The sequence below is a fragment of the Thermobia domestica genome, chromosome 10, assembly GCF_964235325.1.
Source record: "Thermobia domestica chromosome 10, izTheDome1.hap1.1, whole genome shotgun sequence".
NCBI lineage: Eukaryota > Metazoa > Arthropoda > Insecta > Zygentoma > Lepismatidae > Thermobia > Thermobia domestica.
Window position 1 is genome coordinate 124,519,226 of NC_137463.1, and position 12,713 is coordinate 124,531,938.

At 35.2% G+C, this 12,713-nt stretch overlaps 1 protein-coding gene across 1 annotated transcript in view; it reads right to left on the bottom strand.

Moving 5' to 3' along the window:
* Positions 1-778: 778 nt before the first annotated feature.
* The window catches only part of nau (myogenic-determination protein nautilus), a 105,121-nt gene continuing 93,186 nt past the window's right edge, over positions 779-12,713 (bottom strand). Inside the window, exon 3 of the mRNA XM_081728552.1 lies at positions 779-930. Within this exon, the coding sequence (XP_081584678.1) occupies positions 844-930 (87 nt within the window). The 3' untranslated portion in view covers positions 779-843. The remainder of the gene's footprint in view (positions 931-12,713) is intronic.

Consider the following 12,713-nt stretch of genomic DNA (forward strand, 5'->3'; position numbering starts at 1 on the left):
TGTCACAATATTTTGTTAATAGATTCCTCGCACCCAAATAAGAATAAAAGTTCATATGGACCTGTGGTCGGAAGTGCATAGTTTCGTACTTACAGGGTGCCGAAAACTTGAAAAACATGAACTTTAAAGATCCATAATTCCACTTCTATAGGACCGATCGTAGTGGGATCAAGACATCACTGAGGAACTAGTATGTGAACTATCCAAATATTCATCTTTCAGAATCTTCGGTACTTGCACAATCATTTTTAGAGAAGCTGTTTTTGGGAGTACTTGATCACTTTCCAACTACCTCTCTAAACATTGGTTGTGTAAGTATTGGAGCATTCTTATACATGAATAGTTCACATACCAGTTCCTCAGTGATGTCTTGACTCGACTACGATAGATTCTATAGTAGTGGAGTTACGAACTTTTAAAGTTTACTTGTTTTACGTTTTCGGCATCTTATAACTCCGAAACTATCCACTTTTGAGCACAGGTCCATATGAACTTTTTTTCTTACTTTGATATGAGGAATCTGTTTCCAAAATCTTGTGACACATTCTTGTAACACTTTATATAGCTTAGTGGTTCACAAGCATAACTAATATAAGCAGCACCGCCTTGAATACCCTTGAACTAGAGAATAAACGAAAATTATGCACCAGATACAATTACAAATTTAAACCTCATTTAGAATTACAAAATTACTTGAACCCTGAATAATTTTTTTAAATATAAAAATAGTCTTCAATTTGTAATTTTTCTTTTTTTCTTTCTTTTTATTTTTTACAAATTAAATGATTTAAATAATTCACTACAAAATAATAAATCAATAAATAAAAGAACAAAAAGTGATACCTACTCACCGTTGAGCGGAGCAAATCTATTAAGGCTATCGTTGAATTGCTGCAGACGATCCACCAAAAACGGGGGCGAAGTTGTCGTCTGTAATATGCAGAGAAAAGAAAAAGAAAGATTAGAGAGGGCGAGGGATAACTTAAGTTAAGAAAAAGAAGCAAAAAGAGAGGAAGATAGAGGCGTAGTTGGCTGTCAGCAGAACCAAATGAGTTGGTGATGGGCAACAGCCAAAGCCGCCACTAAAAGTTGTCTCTTCCATCACTTGGAGCAGGTTATTAAATGCCTTCTTGCATGCGAAAAACATTTACGTTACCACTGTTTCCTTCTCTTTTCCCTTCCACCTTCAAACATGTACTTACTTCATATTTCTTTTTATTTTAATTATTATTTTTATTATTGTTTTATTGCTTTTGATACAAAAAAGTGATTGATTTATTAAGGAAGTCAACATTCCTGTGCGTTTGTATACTTTTTTCGTGTGCGTTTATTTTTGAAATTAAATTGAATAGAAAATAACTCAGTGGCAGGGACTTCATTCACAAAACCTCTTAGTTGAAGAAACATGTGTGTGTGTTTGCATTGAGTGAGCAGTTGAAGCTGTCTCTCTTGGTGTATCTTCGTCCGTTATATTTGATATCTTTGTATGATTTAGTTTTTGTCATACACCTCTTATTACTTACTATAGTAATTTTAAAAGACAATCTTAATTAATATGGACGTTTCGAAAGTTTGGGTGTAGTAGTACTTAGAAGAAGGAGAAAACACAGTAAAATTATTCAATAGAAGATATATTTGCTACATTGTTGTTAGTTTACAACAAGTATGTGTGTTACTGTTAGAAGTAGTGCCATTGTTAGTTGCTTAATAGCACTTAACAGTACTATAGGTACTTAATGATAATTTGGTACTTCACAGCATACAATACTATAACCTAATAAACAATCTCTTCCCATAGAATCAAGATTATCAATGTGGGTGGTAATATATTTTTACCACCATAAAAATTTGATTTTTCGATTTTCTTGAAAACCTCATACGACAATTTCCTTTAAGTATATCATTTTATTTACTTTGATGTGATTATCGATGGACTTATGATCTGGTCTATTGTGGCGTAATTCTCGCACAGTATCAACGTTCAGGTTTAAAAGAAAATATATCGATTACCTCGATAACTATACATGGGAATTTACGCTCACCTATATCGTCTGGTGTAGGAAGCGATGGCTCAGTGATAGAGCGTTCATCTCTGGGGTCCCTGGTTCGATCCCAGCTGCCGACAATTGGGCTTTGTGGTGGGCAAACACCATGTGCGTGGTCTTCTCGGGGTCCTCCCGTTTCCTCTCATTATTTTCATTTCACCTTTTCATTCATTTCTCATCATCACCGTCTCTTTTAGCCTACACGTCATAATCGTGGGACGTAAACTAAAATATTTCATTTCGTTGTTTTCCATATGGTTTTGCTCGGCTCAAAGACATTTACCAAGTGACATATGTTTAATCAGCAGTGGAGACTTTTTTCGTTATACGCAGGTATGTACTGGGGCGTACACGGGACTAAGATTTTCATTGAGGGGGGCACGGTTCCCCTTTGACACAATAGTTTCACGTTTTTATATTTAGTATATTAATATACAAGTCATAAAACATATATTTTTCTCAATTTTAGGGAGAACAATTGTCCCTCCCTGCCCTTGCCAAATGACGCCCCTGGTATACGGCGTATATCCCTAATATTTTTACACTTCAACGTATAATCATTATAAATTTACAAAAGAACGTCCGTATATAGGAGTGGGTACACGATATATTTTTGAAAACTTCCGAGAGTGTACGTACCAAAAATTTTAGTATTACATCACTAGTTAATGCACTAATAATGTAGAATTGATACATCTTTAATTATGAATAATTTAATACATTTTAACGTGTCTTTTTAAGAAGTTCTGAGAACCATATTTTCTTGATTTTAAGTTGATTAGCGTGTTAAGGGAGAAAAGTGATGTTTTCTGTACACATTTATGTTGTAAAATAGACAAATTCAAAAGATTATGTACGCATTTGATAATATAAGATCCAGTATGGAGTAGAAGTAAAGTAGTATATAATTGACCCGTTACAAAGCCTCCTAATATTAAAGGACAAGCCTGAAACATCTGTTCGAAAAGACTTCTAACGTGTCTTTGTAAGAGAGGTAATATACACATTGTAGAGACTTCTGTTAGCAATACTCTCTCCTTTAGCAAAAGCAAATAAACAATCGACGCTAATTCAAACAGTCAGCCGAGAAATTGTTTAAATGTTGTTGAGACACAGAGCAGTCTAGTCATTTTCATTCAACAGGAGTTCAACTGAGGACATTAGATCAACACGTGTTCATGCTAGAAATAATTCGTGTTTTAGAAAAAAACGAAGGAACACAATTATTTTGTTATATTAAGTAAAATATTCACTAATAAAGAGCTGTAAGTCAGTGGTGCATATCAACATAACTTAGTTTTCATTGTTTTTTAATTAAATTTAAGTGATAGCTTTTCCTCACTTTCCAAAAATCCCCATCTAGTTTTTCACATCATTGCATTATTTTTTTTAAAAAAACTGAAATGTCCTTTGGGAGTTCATTTTAGATATTGCAAAATGACACTACCGACTGGACACAAAACACCTGCCCTACGGTAAAGTCTTTAGTTTTGGAAACATTCATAAGTTATTGTTACAGGAACAAGTAAGAAAGCACTTCGATGTTCTTATCCTGTGAAAAGACTACCACAATTTCATAATTTCGGTCAGTAAGGAATTTGGCCTCCCTTTCAGCAGCGAGGTTTTATGAGGCGTGGAGCAATAGCTTAATGTGGAAATCGAACGACTAAGCTCCGGCCGGGAACCGAATGGACAACAAACTATGTGAAAGGTTAGGCCGATGTTAAGGGAGACTCGGTGAAAATGACATACTTTCTCTAAAATGAATACAATTTTAAAAATAAACAACCCAGAGCTCCAAAGTTTGTTCAATACAATAATAGAACCTACAACATAAAATTCTAGCTAGTACATAGGATCTAAGTGTTAAGGTTTAATGACAGTAAATGAATAAATTTAATGCTACATTTTGAAAAAAAAACATGAGGTTAAAATGACATATTGAACTGAGGTAAAATGATATACATAAATTATCTTAGGTAAGAGGCTTATGCAGGAACAAAATGCACTCAAGAAGGTAACATGAGACAAATATCACATTTGAAATGTGCTTCGCACATGCTGACACCTACACATTCCGTACGACCCCGGTGTCCACACAATTCACATTGAACCCACTCCTCCATAGGTTTTGAATTGGTGTACAGATCGTTACAAAAAATTCAGGCACAATTACTTTCATTGTCATCAACATCTACATCACTCACAGTTCTGGTGTCTGAGGGCTCTTGTAGTATTTGTTTTTAGCATATTCGTGAAGATCGACGTCTTTCAAGAGCCTCCTTTTCTTCTATTTTCTTTTTCTGTTCCTTGGGACTACATGTTAGAACTGTTGTGCTTCTTCGCTTACGAACTAATCATTTTGAGTTTACCAATCCTAATGTAGAAGGAAACGGAGAAAGTTCTTGGATAGGAACAATATGACGTTCACCTTCAGCTGTTGATGGAGTACTAGGTACATTTTCGGAGTAAGGCTACAGGATGATTTCTCGGATAGATTGGATGGACTGTCAGAAACTGAAGGTGGGTATGAAACGTCGTATTTGTAATGAAACATTTTGTGTAGATCCACCATCATTCGTAGACATAACATCTAGTAATTGGTTGTCTGATCAAAGTCTCCTCTCGTCAGCAATTCCTTCTATGTCAGGAATATTCATGTTAATTTTGAATGCTTTTAAACAATCCATTTGCCCCGATCGAACTGCTCAAATTGCTTCCTCCATAGCCACTTTATCCCAGGATTTTCGTGTCGTAGTCCGTGTAGTTACGGCCCATTGTGAAACAAAACGAAAATATTTATTACACTGTCAAATTGGTCATTAAAATAAAAAAATAAAATAAAAAATAATCATATTACTTTAAAGAACATATTTTCAGTGTCTGTTCACAATTGTGAATTTACAGTGCAATATTTTGCAATTTGAATATTAGATTAATTTTCCATGTGCTAGAGTGGAGTAAAAATGCTTTTTTTTTATACGGAACCTTGGAAGAAGTCAGATCTATTTTGAAAGTGAAAATTAACAGATTTTAGAATGCTGCCTCAGAACAATAGGCTATAACATGAAACTGAGATACAATGTGTAGCTTCAATTTCCAATCAGGATAAAATGACATACTATGTTATTTTACACCAAGCCATTACGTGTCATTTTCCCCCAATAGCATACTGCGACAAACTAGCGTCATTCTACAAGAGCGCAAAAAACCACCAACCAAGAAAAAGACATAAAATGATAGCTCACTGACCATAATTCAACACCCACATATTGTTAACAATGACTCGGTAACTTTAAAGTACTTATGCTATTTCTCCGAGCAATAAGAAAAAAATACATACCTACCTTAACACAAATCTTCCCGTCAAAACGTAACTTCCTCCTCTATTGGTCTACCATTACTCCACTATCACTCTTGCTAAGAACCGGATTTGGTTATGTTGCTGACAGACAAAACACACACCAACACCGAGAAACCCTACTATGTCATTTTACCTGAGTATGTCATTTTCACCAAGTCTCCCCTATTACACTGCAGAAATAAATTCCTTACCCAAAAGTAGTATAATTTGCTTGCTACCTAATGATCGTTTACCCTTTTGATACATCATCAGCCACAATTAATTTCTTTCTGTTCTAGAAGAATGTATATTCTCATTCTGACTCAAAAAGGAACCTAGCAACAATTTTTTTTAGATGAAGGCAAAGAGGAGTGTTTCTATTTTCGCTGCTTGTAGTTCTGTTTTTTCCTGGATAAAAGAAGAAATGAATATTTAATCCTTTGCAATACAAATTTAAATAATTACCTATTGGTTGGATAGTTTATCATCAGAAGACTACCTGAGATTGTCATGCAGGAAATCTTGTTTGCATCATTCAGATGCTGTGAACAATGAACAATGGCGATTTCCCTACCTTACCGCGTTCACCACCGGTACCCAATTAAATCATAATGTATTATGGAAATTCCACAAAATACAACTTTAAAATATCCCTATTGCTTTCATGATATCCTTTGTGCCTCAGTCGAAGATAGACAGCACTAGCACCTTCTAACCGATAAAAAATCATTCAAGTATATCGCTACAACTCGGCAAGCAACCATTCTCTAAGTATCAATGTAGGAGACAAGGAAGAACGTTGAGGGGAGACAACACGTCCCAGATAGAAGGCAAGTGTCTGCAAGAATCTCCAAGCTTTCTACTCAGTCGTAGAGAGGGGGAAGTTTCCTTTCTTCCAGAGGGGAAATCAATTGGGGCCCATTCCCTAACGATATGCGTCAACTCAACGCAAAATCTATGTTTTGGTTTGCGATGGCATAATACTAGTTGTAATTGATTTTTACGCGTTTTGCGTTGCGTACACTCCGCAATTTTTGTGAAGATTGGTACTAAGAAACACCATTGAAATTGTAATCAGACGATGTAAAATCTATTATTTCCGCCAACACAAAATTAACTGTATATTTTTATCATATTCAGTAGTTAATTGTCTTTAGCATTTGTTTTCGAAAATGTAAAGGAAAGAATATAATACTTAAATTACAGCATTTTACGTTTTCCATGTGTTGTTTTGATACTACTTTGATCTTTTTTTTTTTTTTTTTTTTTTGCATATTACACTTCGTAATAGAACAAATTAGGTGCAGTGAGGTGAAATGAAACACATGATTGATTGATTTGTATTTACATCCTATGTCAATAAGGGAGGGATTTAAGACATGAGCTACGTTTAGAATGGGATGTGACCACTGTAGTGCGTCTGGGACCCGATGAACTAACACTCTAGCCACTAGACTAACAAGAAAACAAAAAATAAGAGATAGAAAAAATTACAGTAGAATTTGTGGCTATAAGCTTGTATTGATTATGCATTGTGGTGGGACAGCTTATTTTTTAGTATGTTCAATGCCGAATTCAAGCGTTTCTGCGTCAGCATGAACTTCAAAATGCAAGTTAATTCTGATGTGTTATTCAGAAGATGGGAGAAAAAAGGGTTTCGAGTATTCTAGGCCTATCCAGAGAAGATGTTGCGAGAGGAACCCTACAGAAAATTACTCAAATTGGAGTATATAAAACTCCATTCTAAGCCACTTTCAAGTTTTCTATTTAAAATATGTTGTAAATACTGTAAATAAGATAGGAATTTATTTTCTGAATTCAGCCTTGATAGCTTCAGGTAAAATGCTTAATTTACAACATATAGTAGATACATGATTATTACGAAGACAGTATTTATGTATGCGTTATAAAATATCAAAATATAATATGTAGGCTATAGGAAAGTGCCTTTGATCTGTAAACATTTTATTCTATATAAGCTGCGATAAACACGTTCAGAATTTCAGGATAAGTCACTGGCTGTGGGGCTCAACATGAACTGACCTGGACAACTGCTAGTGCTCTGTCACAATTCTTTCAACTGCGCTAGGAAGAATCCTGAAATATTAGTTATCCTCAATAGTTCGTTCACCTTTTGTCTTCCTTAACCTACGACTCATCAAAAGTGTTATTTTTCCTGCAGAAAATGTGGTACAAACTGATACATTGTCAAATTTTCAATATATTTCCCCTTGCCAATAAATACACGAAACTAGTTCCAAACAGCATTTTCAGTATATTACACTTCAACTGACGATTGATATAGACTTTTTGATAACAGGCAAAAACTTTATCAGAGCAAGATGACCCAGTGACATCAATCATTTCAGTACCATGTCTGAAACAGATTTACCTCACAAACGAACTTACGAAAAAAAAAAAAAAAAAAAAGATCACAGTTAGAAGCTTCAAATTTAGCACTCTGAATTTTATAGTTAATGCAGACATAATTACGTTTGTTTTCCTACATTCTTTTTCGACTAATAATTTTGATTTACTTTGAAAGGTTTATTTTAAGTATTTTTCTTCATTTGGGTTTGTTAGTTGTATACGATCATCGCGGAGGCTACAGAGACAGTATCTGTATTTATATTTCATAGAAAAATTAAAGCTATTCAACTTAGAACGTAAAATACAATACGCATGGCGTTAAATGTGTTGAAATGCATATTTCTTCTCCTTGGTGAAAAGTGATGTACTGCAAATGAATAACATAAATAAAATAAATAGAATAACTCTAATGGCGGTTAGAAGACTACTAAGGTCAAGTGTAAATCACATTTCATTAGTGAAAACAGTGTTGAGTTTCAAACGAATATAAAACAGAATAGCTTCAGTGGTGTTAGAAGACTGCTAGGGTAAAGTATTCATTCCAGTAGCATCCCATTTAATTTCAAACAAAATAAAATAAAATGAACCCTATGCAGAATCGTTTCTAGCGTCGTTATAACTCTTTCTTAAATTGATTTCTCGAATGTCTCACTTTCCCAGACAAATGGTAATCAGCATTAATTTGCCTAATTCCAAAATTCAACAATCGTCAAGATATTACAAACTTTCGACCCATAGCGATATTACCTTCTTTTGCCAAAGTATTTGAGCATTTCTTTTATCGGCGAATCATGTCAAACCGGTTATCTTAGTTAAGTAGCATTTCTTTATTCCACAAAGATTCACAGTAACGAATCTTGCAATTGTTACAGATTTTATAGTGAAGTCATTAGATATAAGTAGCCAAGTCGATGTGATTTATATTGACTTTGAAAAGGCTTTTGAAAAAAATAATTACAACATATTACTAGAAAAATTAAAGTGTTTTCACTTTTCTCAATTCTTGACTAAATTCTTCTTATCATACCTATCTATTCGTAGACAATCCGTTCTTTTTAATGCATAAAAATCCAAATAATATATTGCATCCTTAGGAGTTCCTCATGGTTCAAACTTAGAACTGTAGTCATTTCTCTTGTTTATTAGTGCCTTATTTGATTGCATTCCTGACCATGAAAAATTACTATATGCGGATGATCTAAAAATATATGCTAAAATCAATTCTCTGAACGATAACAAAACTGCAGTAAAATCTAGATCATATTAGTAACTGGTGTTTTAATCAACTTGGAGTCAATGCAAGCAAGTACAAAGTGTTATCGTTCACTAGGAGAATATCTCCTCTTCACTTCGATTATGTAATTAATAAATATGCAGTAAATAGACATGATTTAGTTAAGGATCTTGGTGTTACGTTTGATACTAACAAGTAAGTCATTGTTTGACAGTCACATTGCAAACATAACAAGTGAAGCATTCAAGCATAACAGGCAAAGAATTTAAGAACTTTTCAACATTACAGAAGTTGTACAAGTTGTAGAATGAATATGTTTGTTCAAAGTTAGAGTATGCTGCTACTATTTGGAGTGTCTCAATTAAACAATCGTAGCCTAAGAAATTTAGAAATGACGTTATGAATATATGATTATGTAATTCTCAACACTGTACTTGGGCTATAGCCTTCTGTTGACAATAAATAAATAAGTAATGTACTTGGAGAATCCTGCAGAAAAATCGTGGCAGGATGTTTTTTGGATGTAAATCATTACTGATTTCACTAACGTGTTTCTAAATATAGAAGTTAATATAACGTGTTAATGAAACTCTTAATATGAAACAAAAACGACTCTGGTTAGGGTCTTATAAATTTACTGGTATTTGGAAGACCGATAGGATAAAGTGTAGATTCCGTTACCGTCTCATTGATGAAAGAAAACGTGTACTTGCGAAGAATAAAAATAAAATAATTTTAGCAGCTCGAAGACCTGATTAGTAACTTAGGTTAAATTTTAATTTTAATTCAGTTCAGTTTCTAACTACTGGGAAAGTATTTCAATAGATAATCTTTTTGTCCATTCATTTACAATATTCTAAGGCTGAAATAGTTAAGAATTAGTATGAATTCATTCTACTATCTCTTCTTTAATTTATTTATTTTTTTAATTTTAAAATTAACAGCAGCAGTTATATGGGAAGAAGCGCAATGAAGTGCACACATGCATGTATTCCAATGTGATCAACCTCCCTCTACTTTCTCTATAGTTCCACGTGTTGTGCATGCATGAAAGTCGTCGACTGCACCTCTCTCCGCCCCAACTGCCCTGGTGTCTCCTGCTGTATGATCCTGTTATATAACGCGTAACAACCATGCATTCCCTTCCCATGACCCTTCATGCGAGCAAAAACATATCATCTCACTGCAACATACTAGAAACTGAAACATGATCTTCATCTGTTTCTTGTTGCTTTGCTGGAAGCTAGAAGGAAGACCTCCTCGAGAGTGTTGTCGAAAGTCACACCGACAGGCCACACCCTCTACAACAACCCCTATTAGAGGTTGACGGCGGTGGTTGTATTCCGCATATGTTTCTTCGTATGTATGTATGTATGAGAGAATGCTTTGAATGAAGGGCAAAGTCATGAATGCTGGGCCGAAGCCAGAATCTCACTTATGTACTTTTTTCTTCTTCAGTGCAAAAAAGTAAAGAAAAAGCTCTGAGACGCTGAAAGAGACACCTGCAATCAGTTAAAGAGGGAAAGGTGCTTGATCTCGTTTAGAGACAAGTTCTTCCTCTCAGCTTAAAAGATTCCGATAGCAAAGGTTATCCATAAAACTTACGAACTAAGAAATTGGAACTCCAAAGACGAATCATCAATACTGCATGCTTTCATGTCCTTCCTCGTAGCACATACATACAACTACTAAGATGAAATATTGCAATAGTTTCTAATACTCGTCGAAGAAAGGAAATAATATATCAGTGTTAGAAATGTATGGTACCCCAGTCCCAATAATAAAGTTAATACGAGGAATAAATAAGACGCTTAAAAAATATGAATTCTACAATAGAAACCAGAGCTTTTACAACTCGAGTGTCGTGATACTACAGCGTGTCACATGATAGTATCAATGGTACTGCAAAATTTTTTAAAGTTATGAATTCAGAATATAAAGCAAATGAGGAATTTGTGATAAAATAATACCAAATTTTCCATTTTTCGTTAAGTGTATTAACTATCTAATCAAGACACGGATTTCTACAATTTTGTGCAAGTAACGTTCAAGGATGATATCTCAGCGAGTCGCGATAGTACGAGACTGTAGTGCTCGCCAAATCAATGTCATTGAATTGTCACGTGAAAATTCCGGGTGAATAAAAAATGGTCTTACACACTTTAAACTGGCATAGAAAATTTATTTTCCAATCTACAAGGTTAAATTTCCGGAAAAAAGTAATGTCATGTTTCCTGAACAGGTGACGGCAGAATTGCTGATCTAGCTGGTCAATCCAGTTAGTGGCAAGAGAGTAACATCAACATGATGGATGGACGTTTGGGCTTTGGAGAGTGGACGCAGATTAGTTAGTAGTACTGAAAGTTTGAGAATGTCGCTGCAGTTCAGACAGTGGAGACGTGAGTGAGGAACTGATACATCTTCAAGGGTAACAATTACACGTCTACGGCACAAATTTGAAGTTCACGGAACAGTGTATGATGTGCAGAAAGACCGATCAGCTCGACCTCCCACGGCTACAAGCGTTGAATCCTCACAAGGGAACCTTCCGAAAATGATAGTTGCAGTGAAAGATGTGACCTATGTAAATTGAAACAGCTGTAACAGAGATGAGCATTCCCAAAAAATAAGCTGCTCATAGCAATAGGTTCAAGAAATAAAAGAGGTGGAAGTTCGGCAAACAGCAAGGTTGGACAAGGAAGAAAATGCAAATTCCGAAAAAAAAGGGGGGGGGCACGGCAAAATACAATGCTGACAAGTGATGTTTAGAAAGAGACTTGCCACAATAGGGAACAAACGAAGGCCACCAGGGGGTTAACAGTGTTGCCAACTGCAATGAAAAGTACATGTTTTGCAAAGAGCACTATATGAAGTGAGTGCAATATTCAGTGTCAACCTGTTATGTAGAACATAAGATATGACGTGTATAATCAGTGGTACAATCTAACAAAAGAAAATAGAAAAAAAACAGAAGTACGAAAAATACGGAAAAGACGGAGTTGGCCATAATGCGCCACATTTGATCACAATGTTCAATGTCATGGTAAGACGCAACATATATTTGTGGCGGCCATTTTGAAAACCGTGCTTCATATAGCAAATGTTTCCTATAGGATCTATCGAAAGAGGTACCACTCGGTCCCTGTTGCCATTTGAAAGTTTGAAGTTGGTTCCTGGGGCCCTATGATGGGGATCCTGGGGGCACTTGCTTCTCACAGACTTTTAAAACCCTCTGACATTGGTGCATTTCTGCACAACTGGATCCGTTACATTTTTCTTCGTTCCGCAAATCTTTCAGGTCACAAAGTTTGATGGGACACCCTGTATACTCCCACATACGACCCAACCATGACATAATGTTCATTACTTCTACTATCGGTTGTTGGCTCAGCCCAACCATTTCATGTTCCCCGACTTGACATTGCATCAATCACTCCGGAATTTTCTTTTTGTGAAGCGAGTGACCTAACTATATTAGACTTGTCTGGATTTTCATGGCTAGTGCTGCCAACTTTGGAACTCGTTTTTCTTTTCGACTCTAGGTACGTCGGTTTCCTGCATAGTTGGTGCTTTCTTATTTTGTTCATTCTAATATGCACAACTCGTGATCAAATGTGGCTCATTATGGCCAACTCCGCCTTTTCCGTATTTTTCGTACTTCTGTTTTTTTCTATTTTCTTTTGTTAGATTGTACCACTGATTATACACGTCATATCTTATG